The sequence below is a fragment of the Glycine soja genome, chromosome 12 (assembly GCF_004193775.1).
Source record: "Glycine soja cultivar W05 chromosome 12, ASM419377v2, whole genome shotgun sequence".
In the NCBI taxonomy this organism is placed as follows: Eukaryota; Viridiplantae; Streptophyta; class Magnoliopsida; order Fabales; family Fabaceae; genus Glycine; species Glycine soja.
The window spans coordinates 38,493,398-38,507,622 of record NC_041013.1 but is presented as its reverse complement, the minus strand read 5'-3'; the positions used below and the strand labels follow the sequence as shown (position 1 = coordinate 38,507,622).

General features: G+C 34.4%; 1 protein-coding gene and 1 pseudogene across 1 annotated transcript; one reads left to right on the top strand and one right to left on the bottom strand.

Moving 5' to 3' along the window:
* Window positions 1–404: 404 nt before the first annotated feature.
* LOC114378996 lies at window positions 405–6,914 on the bottom strand (annotated as a pseudogene).
* On the top strand, window positions 6,837–13,316 carry LOC114379163 (magnesium transporter MRS2-11, chloroplastic-like). The gene is made up of 14 exons (XM_028337764.1): window positions 6,837–7,366; window positions 7,600–7,672; window positions 7,992–8,062; window positions 8,640–8,725; window positions 8,843–8,933; window positions 9,687–9,755; window positions 10,189–10,269; window positions 10,357–10,522; window positions 10,639–10,684; window positions 11,147–11,227; window positions 11,721–11,803; window positions 12,424–12,467; window positions 12,582–12,699; window positions 12,928–13,316. The coding sequence occupies exons 1-13, from the start codon at window positions 6,980–6,982 to the stop codon at window positions 12,675–12,677; spliced, it is 1,374 nt and encodes a 457-aa protein (XP_028193565.1). The 5' UTR covers window positions 6,837–6,979; the 3' UTR covers window positions 12,678–12,699; window positions 12,928–13,316.
* Window positions 13,317–14,225: the final 909 nt, after the last annotated feature.

The following is a 14,225-nucleotide window of genomic DNA, read 5'->3' as shown; positions in this document are numbered from 1 at the left end:
GGATAAAACCACAATCAAACTAGGGGTATGTACAATTAAGAATCTTATTACTCTTCAGTTTCATCACTCACGAAGAACAAACGAGATTACTAATATCTAAGTGTGTATGTGAAATAAAGTCCAGGAATTACAAATTAGAAAGAAAAAAAAAACTTAGTACAATTTCTTAGGTGTTTTTAGTTTTATTTTTCCATCAGATATGAAATTTCACCTTAGTAATTTGCAATTTTGCATAATGAAAGTTTGCATTAAAATTTAACATATATATATCGAGATGAAACTTCAATTTTAATTGGAAAATAACATCTAATAACCTAATTAACTGCATTTAAGTTTTATCCTTAAAAATTATCAATCCAAAAAGCCAGGTGCAAAACTCCTACCAGGGTCCCACCACCAATAGCTTCCAAAAAGAAAAGTGGATAACGTTAAAATAATGTATTCGTATATCTAAACGTAACTGCCCAGAACAAACAAATACAAAACAGCATCCGCAGGTGCAGAGCCTTCAAAGTTCAAAGATTGTCTGGACAACTGTAATTTAAAAGATACAGTAATTCTACTTGGAGAATTTATGACAACAATCCAACAATCTTTGTACATCTGTCTCACTGACAAGAACTTCAGCATTCCCATTATTCTTGGCGTTCTCCTTTTCAGCAGTCCACTGATTCAGAATACTGATGATCCTTCTGAGCTATTGTTTGCAACGGTAAAGGGAAACAACAAATAAATAGCAAAGCAAGCATGTACATAAATAAGCATAGTCAGTAGGTATGGTTGGCATTTTGTAGTTAGACACATTTGGATGGCTAGATAGACGTCTAAAGGTCTAATGCTGCAGAAATAGAGACCATCAATCTAAATATGCAAAGCTCGTTAGTGTTTTTGTACCCTTCTTAAGAATTTCCCTTTAGTAAGAACATTGACACTCACAATATATATAAGTAAAATAATAAATGTCATGAGTGGATTCTACAAAATTAGATACAAGCTAACAGCCAGTTGTACCTGATCTGACAATAAATCCTTTTTAACATATAGCATCATTATAAATTGGAAAAAAAAGAAGCCCTGCATTGTATGTTAGGCTGGAAAACATAAATATAAACTAATTGCTAATGTAAATGATACTTTGTTGAGTTTATATATCATTCTTGAGTTGTCACATCATCTAATAAGTTTGACTTTGCTAATGACCACATGAGAGGACAATGACATAACATATCATTAAATGTAAGGTGTAAACCTTTTTTATACGGACAACGTATTAAATTAAATTATTTTGGTTTCAATACAAGTATTGTTTTAACTCTTCTAATGACGCATAAATTGGCACTCTTTTTCAGGCCAGCCAATAGATTGCAAGAGGAATAAAAATGGATTCTTAATCATGATAGCATAGATAGGAATGAAATTAAATTCAACATCTTATTTATAAGAAATTGAAATCTCAATCCAAAAAATGTGATTCTTCCCATTTCAAAATTCAAATAGTGTCATCTAAAGGGGGCCTGAGAATCACAAACAGCAAATTCAATTTTAACTAACTTAAAGGGAGGATACTGATGTGTCTCTAGCATTTGCTGTTGAGCCAAGAGAAGACAAGCTTTCCTGTTCATGACCAGATTCAACTTGTTGGTTGAGAAGTTCATCTTCAATCAGATCAAGTTTTCTGACAAGAACTGAAACATAGTGATGTACTCTTGAAGGGCTCATTTCAGTTTCCCTAATTCTAACCAATATCCTAGCAATTACATTCCAGAGTGCATTTCTTGCTTCCACATCATCCGAAGCAAAAGGGAATATATCAAGCAGACCTTCTAATAGATGCAGATCTGGATTTACCATTATATTAAATAATCTAGACTCAGAAAACAATACAGAGTGAATTGAAGTTTAAAAATGAGAGTGAAGGAGATAGTTTACCTTGTGATATCTTCAAAGCATGATCAGCAACATCAGATAACATATTTGCAATGAGAACTGCAGCAGTACCACAGCAGTTCCCAACCTGTAGAAGATATCACCAATTCATCATAGTTTTCAGTTAGCCAGATCATCTCATTCCTTGTCAAAACTCAAGTTTTTTATTAGCCATAAATTGATCCAGAAAATGTTATGAAATAATTATAACTGCTAAAACACTAAGAAGATGTTGGACTCCCACAGCACTGGGTCTCAAAATTCATCGTTAACAAAAGTTTGGACAGCTTGATTAAGTTGGCATCATCATGAAACTCTCTTTTATCGTCAATATCAGTAACTCCTTTTTCTTATTTGCTTTTTGTGAGGAAATGTCAGAAGTAATGTACAGTTGTACACTGTTCAACTGATGCTGCTCAAAGGAACAAAAAAAACATTTTGTCCACTGATAAAGAGAGAAAGATTCTTAATTTAAAAATATAAGTCTTGTAATGCATCTTGGAAGAAGAAAAAAGATAGTAATTTTTTTGGGAGAACTTATTATGATATTTACAAGAGTTCTGTGGACATAATTTTTCTGAATTTGCAGATCATGAAATTCCAAATTATTGATATCAAGAGTTGATGTTGTGTAAGATGCATCAGTATTGAAAGTGTTAACTATAACAATGTACCTCAAATTTATCTGGGAACTTAACCAGATCACATATTAGTTGAAATAGCTCTGTACTTGAACAAATTTCCTGAGAATGATCATCCATAACAGAAAGGGCTTCAATTGCACGAAGAATTAAATCAAGAATTGAGTACCTGAAATATTAAGATATGAGGTTTGTACCAATTCCACCAGATAACTAAATGGAATAGTTATCTGCAACAGAAATGCGAGAGGGAAACAAATTGCAAGACAATATATTTTACAACCATTTGCCAGTGATGTCAGAAATAGAATCCGAGGATAATAGGAACTGTGTAATTTCATCAGTGCAGAATGGAGGATTGTGGATCAAGGTACCTTTGGGTATTCTTTCTGTCATTAATTTGCTGATCTCAAAAGTCAAGAGACTGATCAATATATTTGCCAAACCAAGCTTCATCATAGGTGGAAGAAGAGCATCCACAACTTTCTGGTGACTTTCTAATATAGCCAAAATAAGCCCAATGATCTGTTAAAAAGTAGAATGATGAAAATGTCAAAAGAAAAATCAAAATAAACATATTATTTCCCCTCTGAAATTATTTAAGTTTCTTGTGCATATATTACAAAACATGCTTTTAACTAAGTCTAGTGACTTAACAAATTGTACCTCTATAAAAGTAAAAAAAGTTGAAACCACCCTGTATTAATACCAAGTATTGATTACCTTTACTAAAAGCTGAAGGTTCAACGTATTTTCTGCAATCCATAATATTTGACATAGTATATGTTCAGACTGCAATGCCTCAGCCCATGTAATAGATTCACCACTTTGAAGACCCACAGTCAACAAACTGTTCCAAAAACTATTTGTAAGAAAAGATTGTATTTTGTAAGACAAAGGCACTTATGTCATAAAGTAGTGTGATACCTAATTTACAGCATCACACAAATAAAATTCTTGAGGTAAATCAATAAAAATCATGTCTTTTTCCTGTCCATCTATTTGGTTGGGTGAATCCGTTATCCGTGTGTATCTTTTATAGTACAAAGAAAGAGGACAAAACATCCTCTAAAAATACAAAAAACAGAAAGAGCAAAACTAGAACCAATGAATCATGTAGCAAAGCACACCAATCTTTCTGCATGTCTTTGTCTGAGACAGCAACAGCTCTAGAAACATCATGAACAGAACACTGGAGGTTGTCAAAGAAAGCGCCGTTTAAAATTCTGGCCATAAACAGCAAAGAATCACCAAGACAGAACATTACTAAAAAATCTTAGCTTCTCTATTCCAGCCAAAACCTCTGAAATTAGCCAAGAGAAAGTGCTGATGAAAATCCTTAGGACAGATAATGAGAGTTAAAGAAACAAATAAAAAATTCAAAGAAACGAACACAATAGACAATTAATAATTAGATAAGCATGCAACAGATGCATATTATTTCTTAAAAGACAAAGACAGAAACATTTGATACTAGCAGAGTGTTTTTTTCTCACTGAAGTTAAGCATTGTTAAACAGAAAATGAAAATAGCAGGCATAACAAGAAGAAAAAAGGCATAAAATAGGGAAACAAGAAGTCATGTAGATTTGGTCCTTAACAAAAATGAAGGTAATCAGATATTCCAATTCCAAAAGCTGACAAGAAATACATTTGCAAAAAATGCGTCATACCAGCATGTTTCACATAGGCATTGAGGATCATCCATAAACAGTTTCTCCACAATTATCTCAATCAGTCCTTTTGTTGAGATTATATGCTTCATTGGAACTTCATGACAGGCAAGGTTCCCAATAATTCCTATGCCAATTTCCTACACCATACAATAATCCAAAAAAACGTGACCGAATAAATAAGAACTTAATCATTTGATAGTATTATGCAGTCTGAATAACATTGACTTACGGTAACACGCTCTGATTTGCAAACAAGTAGATTAGCTAAAAGAACTTCAAGTATGAGATTCTCCACCTGCAGTATTATGCCGAGTAACCATTTCATTTCCATTTATGAGCAATAACACAACTGAATGGTTGAAAGGCAAACAATAGATGTGTTTAGGTCTCTTCTGCGTAAGAGAAAGTATCAAGGATCGTTTTAACGATTAGGAGCTTGGTGGTTGATGCTGGGCAGCATTGGAAAGCATGCTTTAGAAAACATTCAAATAATCATCTTTTGTCTTCCTACAAAGATGACATGAGGGAAGTTTGAGACTTATGACCAATTTGGTGTAAGAAAAGTTTTCCATTTCCTGTTTTCACTACTAGTTGCAATTCTTGAAAACAGAAAAGGGAATGTAGGAAATGAAAACAAATTGTGGCAGTACAGTACATCAAACCTGCTTAGAAGATGTTTTGAAATGAAACTACTATATAATATGAAGAAAGAAACTGAAATAAACACAATAAACCAAAAACCAGCATTGATATACCATGAGTTCCGCGTGTGTTTTACTGGCAGCTAAATCCCACAAAATGCAACCATATTCCTCCCACGCGTCTTCTCCGACCGAGACACCGGAATGTTCAATTCCATCACCAGTATCTTGACATTCTCCACGCGAAAATTCAGCGGAAACATCAACATCCATATTCTCAGATTTATTCTTGGACGATTTAACGTTTTCATCACTCGAAACAGAAGCAGAGGGCGAAGCCCCTTCTTCTTCTCCTTCTTGATTAGGGCCAAGTGAAGCAACTTCACTCAAGCTACTCCGAGAAGCAGAATCCAACGGCAGAAGCTTTTTCTTATCAACAAGATTATGTAACTCGGATCAACTGTCGTTGATAAATCAAAAAACTGCATCAGGAGTAATCATTCAAAACAATCACTGAATATCACTTCAAAAAAAAAAAAAGCAATCATATTTTTATCTCAAATTTTGTAACTTAGGCGGAGACACTGATGAGAACCTCGTGTGACGGAGCAGAAGGGTGGTGCATGGGGCCACCCTGCTCTATTTCTTCTTCTTCTTCAATAATTGGATTCTGCCGGAACCGCCATGCTCCTTGTTCCCTCCAATTTTAAAAATTCATGAGAAATATCGATTTCATCCACACGTGCGTGTGCCTGCCTTCATTAATCTACCAAGAGTTAGAGAGAGGCGTTGATACCATTTTTTTTTTTCTTCCGAACTTCTTGTGTACATCATGGGCCAATGGGCCTGTAATATGTTCAGGCCTAGCCCAAAATTTACTGTTGGTGGGTCGAAGCTCAACGAGCAAAGTCCATCACTGTCAACTACACGAATAAATAAATAAATATATTAAATATTTATAACGGAGACGAAGAGAACTGTCGCCTTCCAATCCTCAACCAAAAATAATTCGAATGTCGTAGGCGAATTTCAGCCACAGGTGACTTACACCAAAACTATCGGCCACAAATAATGCATTTACTCTTAATTTAACAGATAAATAGTCAGTCATTTTCGTCCCATGATGCACAGGACACTGATAAATTTATTTTTGGAAGAAGAAAATTTAAATTTTAATTCCAAAAGTGAAAAAGAAATAAGACACAAATTTATCCATATGTTCATTTTTGTTTGTTGCCGTTAATTAGAGAGCCTACATGACAAACAGAAAAAATTAATATAAAATAAATAAGATCTATCTTAATTTTGTTATTATTTAATATTGTCAAAATAAAAATTTCAGACCAACAAACAAATTATGCTTATTAATCAATATTATGTTTTTTATTATGTTTGTTTTAATTTATGCTTATTTTTTTTTTATTTTTTTAGTGTTTAGTATAATGTTATATTTGCAACGGAAAATGAAAATTAAATTATATTTTAAAAAATAATTATTTTTGTTTTTAAATGTATAGAATGTTCATAAATTTTTCAGGTAAATTCTTTCATGAAACGTAACAACTGAAAATTAATGAATGAATTGATTTGTCATATTTTTTTATTTTTAAAGACTAAAATTTAAATTTTCATCTTTTAAAAAATAAATTCTTGAACATTCTATGCATCTAATCTAATGACGAAAATAAATATTTATTCTATTTTAAATTTAAATCAACAGATAGAGTTACTTTTTACTGTGTTCAATTTTTCTTACTTGAGGGACTTAATCCAGAAAAATAGAGTTTCGGACAAATTCACTTTTGGCACTTTTCGGTAGTTATCCAATATCTATTGTCATTTCTTCGTTCCGTCAACTTCATCAGAATATTATAATATTATTACTATAAAGTTTTCAGATAAGTAATTAATTAAGAGAACCATGTTATCTTATAATAATTAAAAAAGATCAAAGTTGGATAAATTATTCACCTGTTCCGTTTTGATCGTTACGGACACAGCTTCAACTACCTCATCCTCCCTGCACGGCATGCACGATCACCATAACCACAACCATAGCCATAGCCATAACTGCACCTGAACTAAACCACGCTCACATGGCGTTATCTTGGCCGCACGTGCTGCAGTTTCGGTCTCAACCTTTGCTCGGACATGCTAACTGCGTGTTCTTCTCCGATCTCCCCGAATCCCGCTCTCTAGAACTCTCGTGCAGTGATTCCTACACTCTGCTTCGCCGGTGCAAGATCTCCGGTCATTCTCCGGCGACGGTGAAACCGGCGGTGAAATGCCTCAGCAGATCTACGGAGGAGAAGCAATGGAGCGACGCCGAAACCGCCGTATCCGACTCGGACGAAGTTGCTGATGAGCCGAATGACCAGGAACGAACTTCCGCTCCGACAAATGGTCGCTTTGAGTCGCAGAGGATTGCTACCACTTCTTCCGGCGATTCTCTCTCTCTCGGAATTCGAGAACCGGTTTATGAAGTTCGTTCTTGCAAGCTCTCTTTTTTTTAATATTATGAAATTTAATTGTGGAATTTCGGCATTTTTCCTGCTCCAGCTAAATGAACCAAAGTCTAAAACCTTAGGATTGAATTAGCAGCTTCTTAATTTTATTGCATCTTCTCTAGTTTTATTTATTAGTTTCCGTTTTTTTTTTTTTTATCTCACGGGTTTGTTATGTTTTGTTTCTCCTTTTATTTATTTGAATTGCGAAGGTTGTTGAAGTGAGGTCTAATGGGAAAGTATCAACTAGAAAAATCAACAGGAGACAACTGTTGAAGTCAAGTGGTAAGTAAAATGCATCTATGTCTAAGCTTGAACTTGAGAATACTTAATACTCTGTGCCGCTATTATCTTATCACGTTCTGTTATTCATGCTAGTATATTGCTATTATTATTTCACTTTTGATGAGCTCAAAATTCAAAGGAGTTGCTTATAAACATAATTATAATAGAATTTGCATAACTATTGTTTTTTGATGGGTCAATGCATCTGCATCGTGTTCTATTCTTCTTTTGTGCAATGATACCCTTTCATGTCGAGTGCCTTCTCCTATTTATATCATTCATTAATTTTCTAAATTCTATGTCCTGTTTAATTATTCAGGTCTTCGTCCACGGGACATTCGAAGTGTGGATCCTTCATTGTTTATGACAAATTCAATGCCTGCGTTGCTGGTAAAGTTTCTTCTTTTTTTCCCCTATCATTTCTTAATACGTTGTATGTATAAATGTACGCATCCAAGTTCATGAAGATACTCATGGAATGCCCCGTTGTCCATATTAATGTAAACTGTAAAGTCCACATATTGTTGCCGAAAATTTGTATGCTTCATTATATAATTTAAGCAATATATTTTATCTTCTTTTTCATCCTCATCCTCCCCGAATTGCTGTAAACCACTGCCGGTTACATTCAAGTACGCAGATAGGTAACAATGTAACATTCAAAACTAGAGTTGTGCCCTAAAAGTGGTGGGGTAAAAACTACATGAGACATCACTAAGAAATAGGAATCTAAGCAACCTATTATGAAAGTTGATGGATAAGTTGTTCTTGAACAATGTATTACATTGTTAATAGAAATTCAGCCTCAAAATGAATTCATTTATGGTTGGTTGTATATTTATACACACACAAACCTTTTATTTTGTAAAGTTTACCCCATATGCTGTAAAGATGAATGTACAACATTGATATGGTTTGTTGCCTTTATCAATTAATTTATCTATTCCATTTCTTTGTCTTGTATTAGGTCCGGGAGTATGCTATACTTCTAAACCTGGGTTCACTACGAGCAATAGCAATGCAAGATTGTGTACTTATATTTGACAATAATGGGTATTATTTTAATTTATTTAATTCTGCAATAATTCATAAATTATGGGATGCGTCACCATCATTATTCCTTTGATAAAGTAACAGAGTACACTAAAACCTTCCGTTGATATTTATCAGTATAGGAGGGAAAGCGTTTTTAGAGACATTGCTGCCTCGATTGAACCCCAAGATCAACAACGGAGGGCCATCGATGCCCTTTGAACTTGAGGTTAGTCTGGAATTTCAAATTTGCTTCTCCATTAAGAATCCTGATTACTGCATAGGAGAAAACAAAATAGAGTTGCAGTCACTTCCTGACACACTCTTGTGCACTAATGGTATAACCTTGAGTTCTGCTATATCATTGAGACAACAAGCAGATCAGCAGTCCCACAAGACAAGAAAGAAAAGAGAAACTGATTTGAAATTGAATATGGTTTATTTCAAAGGTTGAAATATGACAGTCACCTGGTCGGACTCAGGAATGAGGATAGAGTATGAAAATAAAATGCATTTCTTCCCAATTTTATTCTGAGGATTAAGTATAAACAAGATAGATATTAGAATTATACTTCAGTATATATTTATGGCTCAAGGTTTGGTAAACTTAAAGATGGTGGTTGCAGTGGAGTTTTAGGAATACTAGTATAAACTAATGACGATAGTATACCTAATAAAATTACAAATGCAGAAGGCCAAGAAAAGTGTGGCCTTGAACAGAAAGCACATAGGGGACTCGTAACTGTTTTTGACTTTTGGGCAGTCAATTTCCAAGTAATTGGGTCCAAGGGTTGTTACTTGTGGCAAATACACTCTTCAAAGAACTTAAGGAATTTGAATATGACTGTTGATGTGCGCATTCATATAATGAGTTGGTTACTGTGGGCGTAATTTTGTATATTGTTGAATCATCATTTGGCTTGTCATCTTATGCATACTGTTGCAAACTGTCTTCCCCTTAGTCATTTGGTGGAACTTTCAGGTTGTTGAAGCAGCATTGCTTTCAAGAATACAGCGATTGGAACAGAGATTGATGGAATTAGAACCTCGTGTGAGTATGGGAACACAGTGAGTAACTGAGTATATTTATGTTAATTCTTTGTGTGTGTATACTCGCAGAATGCAGATGTTTGCGTCTTTTTTTTTAAGTAGTTATTTCTAAACCTGTCTCTGAATAAAAACTGGTAGGAAAATTTTGGCTTTATCTACTATTTCCTGTGTAATGTGTTATGGCCACTCTGCAGACATTCTATAAGATCTTAACTGTATCATAAAGTGCATGTGCATCTCATGGTACTTTGTGATATACTTTTAGCATAGCACGCATGCGGAGGCAGAAACTTTCTTATTTAATATTTTATGGAGTATATTGGGTATTTGCTTTTGGGGTTAATGGCAGATTATACATTTACTTCTCTCCTTCTCTGAATTCACTCATTGATTGGAATTTTCTCTCCGACTCTCCCTCTCCCCTTTGGTCCTAGGTACAAGCTCTTCTTGAGGCATTGCCAAATCGGTTGACTGGTGACATATTGGAGCAGCTTCGTATTAGCAAACAAACTTTGGTATTTTTTGTCTCTAGATTTTTTTAACCAATCTTAAGTGGTTCTGGATAAAATTAGATATTTATTTGCTTTCTGCCAAATTGCTAGGTTGAGTTAGGTTCTAAGGCAGGAGCTCTCAGACAGATGCTGCTTGACCTTCTGGAGGATCCCCATGAAATACGCCGTATATGTATCATGGGAAGAAACTGCACACTTAGTAAAGGAAACAATGACATGGAATGTTCAGTGCCTTTTGAAAAGCAGATTGCTGAGGGTAAGCTATTTCAATTTTAAAAGTGTTTTTTGTTTCTTACATCAATATGGATCTTTCCATTCCACTGTAGAGCTATAACATAGCTTCTCATTTTCTTTTTTTCTCATGATATATAGAGGAGGAGGAGGAAATAGAAATGCTTCTGGAAAATTATCTTCAAAGGTTATTTTCATTCCAAATATGAGCATTACATTTCATAATTGATTTTTTGTGTGTGTACTAACATGTTGAGGATTTATAATTTTATATGATATCTGTAGTACACCATGCAGCATTATTACATAGAAGAAACAAGTCGAAATCAAGAACCTTAACACTTCACCTACCATTAATATTCATACGCAAGACTTCCATGTTGCATTCCCATGGATATCCTGAAGACTTTCTGTTAAGATGCCCCACATAGGCTAGGGATATGATCCAAGTGGTCCTTGAGTTAGACCCAGTCCATTTCTTTTACTCTCTAACCTATATTACAATATCCGAATCTGCATTTAGAAACAAGTCTCATAAAGCTTTCAAACTCCATAAATGGACTTAGTTTATTATTCTAGCCAAATGCCAGTTGTTTTTTTGTTAGTAATGATTTCATCACAAAATTGATTTCTCTTAATGCACTTACAGATGTGAATCTTGTCATGGTCAAGCTGAAAGGCTTCTTGATTCTGCAAGGGAAATGGAAGATTCTATAGCTGTCAGTTTGAGGTTTGAACATCTTTTCTCTCTCTTGATAATTGATTGTAGATAAATGCATTGAAAGATTATATAATTTGATGCTAGGAACTTTAGTGCTCTTCTAAAGCCACGAATATGCCAACCTTGGGATTGTGTTTGGAGTGCCATCTTTGGATACAATGTGGCAGCACAGTCTCAGAATTCACATTAGGCATTGAACCATTTGATTTCCTATATTGTCAATGAGGTCAAAGTCATGGTATAATATTATGTCATTTAAGGACTTCAAATATTATACCATGATATTTTGAAATTCTTGATGGATCTTCCAATCAGTAACCTGAGAGTATGTCGGTTCCTTTGTGCAACAGTCTTCCAATCAGTAACTTGAGAGTATTGCGCATGTAGTCAGTCACCATAGATTAGGTTAAATATAAACTCTATTCAAGAAAAGCAATTTGTTGACTTCAATAACTCTATCTATTATTAAAAACGTTCTGATAAAATTGATTTCATTCAACAGTTCACGAAGGCTTGAGGTTAGCAGAGTAGAACTGCTTTTGCAGGTTGGAACATTCTGTGTGGCAATAGGTGCCCTTGTAGCAGGTACAGAGTTTGGGTGATTATTTGATGCAATATATGCAATGGGTCGTACAAAACAAGCCATAGTTTTAACCAAAATTGGTTTCACATTATTTACATTAAAATTAACAAGTGAACTTGAACTTGGTTAGTTATAAATTTTGTTAAGGGTTTAGATGGCATCCAAACAGCCCACTGCATTCATTTCTTAAAATTTAATAAAATATTATCATTTAGTTCTGAAGTTTGGCTAAAAATATTATTGGGGGTAAATACTGAGGAGATTTTCATCAATGGGCTTCGAGCACACCACATAAGTGAACCCGACACCAGACTTATACTCCAACAAACATGCATTCTACCATTTAACATCTTGGGTGCATGCTATATAAAGTTGGCGCTATCATGATCATGGCTCCATTTTTCTGTTTTAATATACTTATCTATAAAGGACTTACAAGATTTAGAATAGGACGTACTCAACTTGATATTAGAAGGAATGTTACAAAGGAACATGCAGGTTACATAAAAACTTTTGGTTATACGGCACGAATAATTATGTTAGATGCAGGGGACTGTTGATTATCTTGGAGAATATTATGTCTGTTACCTGATTTTATTAAGATATATTTTGGTGACTTCAGGTATATTTGGCATGAACCTGAAGTCCTATCTTGAGGAACATGTGGTATGTGAATTGGTTTCTGAAGTCTTATACCGTGCATGATTTGCTTGATTCTTATTGGAAGCTATTGCCAGTCAGCCTTGTTAAAATAACCATTTTTTTTTGGATCTGATGCAGTTGGCATTTTGGCTGACAACAGCGGGGATAATTATTGGTGGCATTATTGCTTTCTTTCTAATGTATTCCTACCTCAGGGCTAGGAAAATATTTTGATTGGAAGAAACTTCAAAATTAGGTAACTTTAACCTGTTTCCCTGGCAACACAGCTCTGAACATTTTTTCTTCTTCTGAGATCTCGAGTATGAAACAAAGCTGTGGATCTATTATCTTGAATTGCCAATATAATATCTTTAACTCATGATATTTTCAAGTTTTCTAATGACCTTCGAAGGTTTAGTGATCAACATAACCACAATCTGTATCAATTCCTCCGAATCTGAAGGGAATCTAATTCCTTTTTCAGGTGATGTCAGGTTGTGAACAATAGTAAGCACCCAACAAATGCAGTGATTTACACGACCGATGATCAATCATCCAAAATGGCTTCGACCGTATGCATGATGGTACTCACATTACTGAGCGGTAACGAGCATTAGTTTTTATTCTTGTTTTGGAGAGAGAGAAGGGGGGGGGGGGGGGGGGGGGATACATTTTTTCTTATTCTTGAGTTAATAATGTATATGGCTATGACAGTCATGACAGATTGTCAGCCTTCTAGAGATCGTCCGACTATTGTCTATGTGGGGGTGTGTCTTGTGTACACTAAAACATTATTCAACTTACAATGTTATCTTTAGGTTCAAGGCACTCCATCATAAAGGTAGTTGAATGCAGACTTCAATCAACATTTTAGTTGGGTGGGTAGTATGACAATGTCAACCAAATTTTGAGAGAAGTGATGCGCGTCTAAAATCAGTAAATCAAGTAATGGTAGCAAATGATGTGCACGATTACATAAGGTGCATTGATTGAACCGCTTAAGAAGAAATTAAATAGTGTAAACTTTGCACCATAAAAACCATAAACCAATATGTGGCTACTTCAATTATCGGCTTGACTGACTCCTCATTCTCTAATAAAAGCCGGTGATTCAAATTCCTTGCTCCAAGGTCGCATGGCCTACGAACATTTGTTTACTTTTGGTTACCTGAGCTGGTCATGCAAACTGAACAACTTACATGTGGCTTTTCAAAGACGTAATTGCAAGATTTACATCCAGATTCAGTCCATATTAAAAAATAATAATCAAAATATCAATTCCTTTTTCCTAATGCTTAGATCTCGTATTTTTTTCTCTCCATGAATGCTGATTTTGTTTTTCTTTTTAAAAGTATTATTTAAATTCCTGTATTTCGTACTCGTACTAAGTACGAGTCATTAACTAATTGTTAAACTGATTAAATCACTTAATAACTGTCTATAGTTCATCACTTACTACTACAAAAAAAAGGTTCATTACTTACTGAGGTTCTGGTAGGAAGTAGTTGATTAAATGCATATACGGAAAAGATTGGTTTATCAAAAATAAATTAGTTCTTCAAAATGAGCTGGGCTAAATATGTACTTAGCATTAAACATATTTAATCTAGAAATATCTAAAAATTTATGACACGAAGTGGTTAGATTGGTTTAATAATTAAGAGGTCTTTATGAGAATAAACAACCAATTTAATCCTTCATAGTCACCTATATTACCGCATGAGTTCTTTAAAAGTTTAGTAACCAAATTAGTCCATCCAAATTTCTGTCACCAATTCAGTC